The sequence below is a fragment of the Chlorella variabilis genome, assembly GCF_000147415.1.
Source record: "Chlorella variabilis unplaced genomic scaffold CHLNCscaffold_3, whole genome shotgun sequence".
In the NCBI taxonomy this organism is placed as follows: Eukaryota; Viridiplantae; Chlorophyta; class Trebouxiophyceae; order Chlorellales; family Chlorellaceae; genus Chlorella; species Chlorella variabilis.
The window spans coordinates 1,412,557-1,413,140 of record NW_005435085.1 but is presented as its reverse complement, the minus strand read 5'-3'; the positions used below and the strand labels follow the sequence as shown (position 1 = coordinate 1,413,140).

Genomic DNA, 584 nt, shown 5'->3' with positions numbered 1-584 from the left:
TCGGCAGGGGGGCAGGCTGTGCGGTTGCGGGTGGCCAAGCGGGTGGGCGGAGGGCGCACCGCAGAGGCAGCACAGCAGGGCACAGCGTCATCCGAAGGGAGCGCAGCACGGAGCGCAGCGTGCCCAGTCCAGAGCAAAAGGAGGCCAGGCAACCCGCTGCAGGTACAGGCAGCCCCCCCCCACCACCACACACACACACACACAGCCGCCTGCACCCCCTCACCCGCCTCGCAGTGCACGCGCTGCACGGAGCGCGGCAGCGGCACGGTGACCTCCACCCCTGTGGCCGTCTTGGCTGCGGGGTATTCGGCCAGCAGTCGCAGGTACAGCGTCACCTGCGCAGCGCAAAGGCAGGGAGCGGGGCCGGGCGGGTGGGCAGCTGTGTGGGAGGGGAAGGGTGCGCTCTGGGGTGTGGTGCTGGCGTGTGTGTGTGCGCGAGTGAGTGTGGGTGACGTGGGTTGTGCGTGTGCGTTGAGGGAAAGCGCTCGGGTGGGCCAGCCAGCCGGCGCCGTGCCCCTCGCCCCTGCCAAACCTACAACACCCCACCTATGGCCCCACCGATGCGCCCACCTTGTCTGGCGCAA

General features: G+C 70.5%; 1 protein-coding gene across 1 annotated transcript in view; it reads right to left on the bottom strand.

Annotated features, from left to right (window-relative positions):
* Positions 1-584, bottom strand: part of CHLNCDRAFT_140708 (hypothetical protein) — a gene marked incomplete at both ends in the record, with an annotated part of 4,348 nt that overhangs the window by 1,093 nt on the left and 2,671 nt on the right. Inside the window, one exon of the mRNA XM_005850607.1 lies at positions 204-335. Coding sequence (XP_005850669.1) covers positions 204-335 — 132 coding nt within the window. The remainder of the gene's footprint in view (positions 1-203; positions 336-584) is intronic.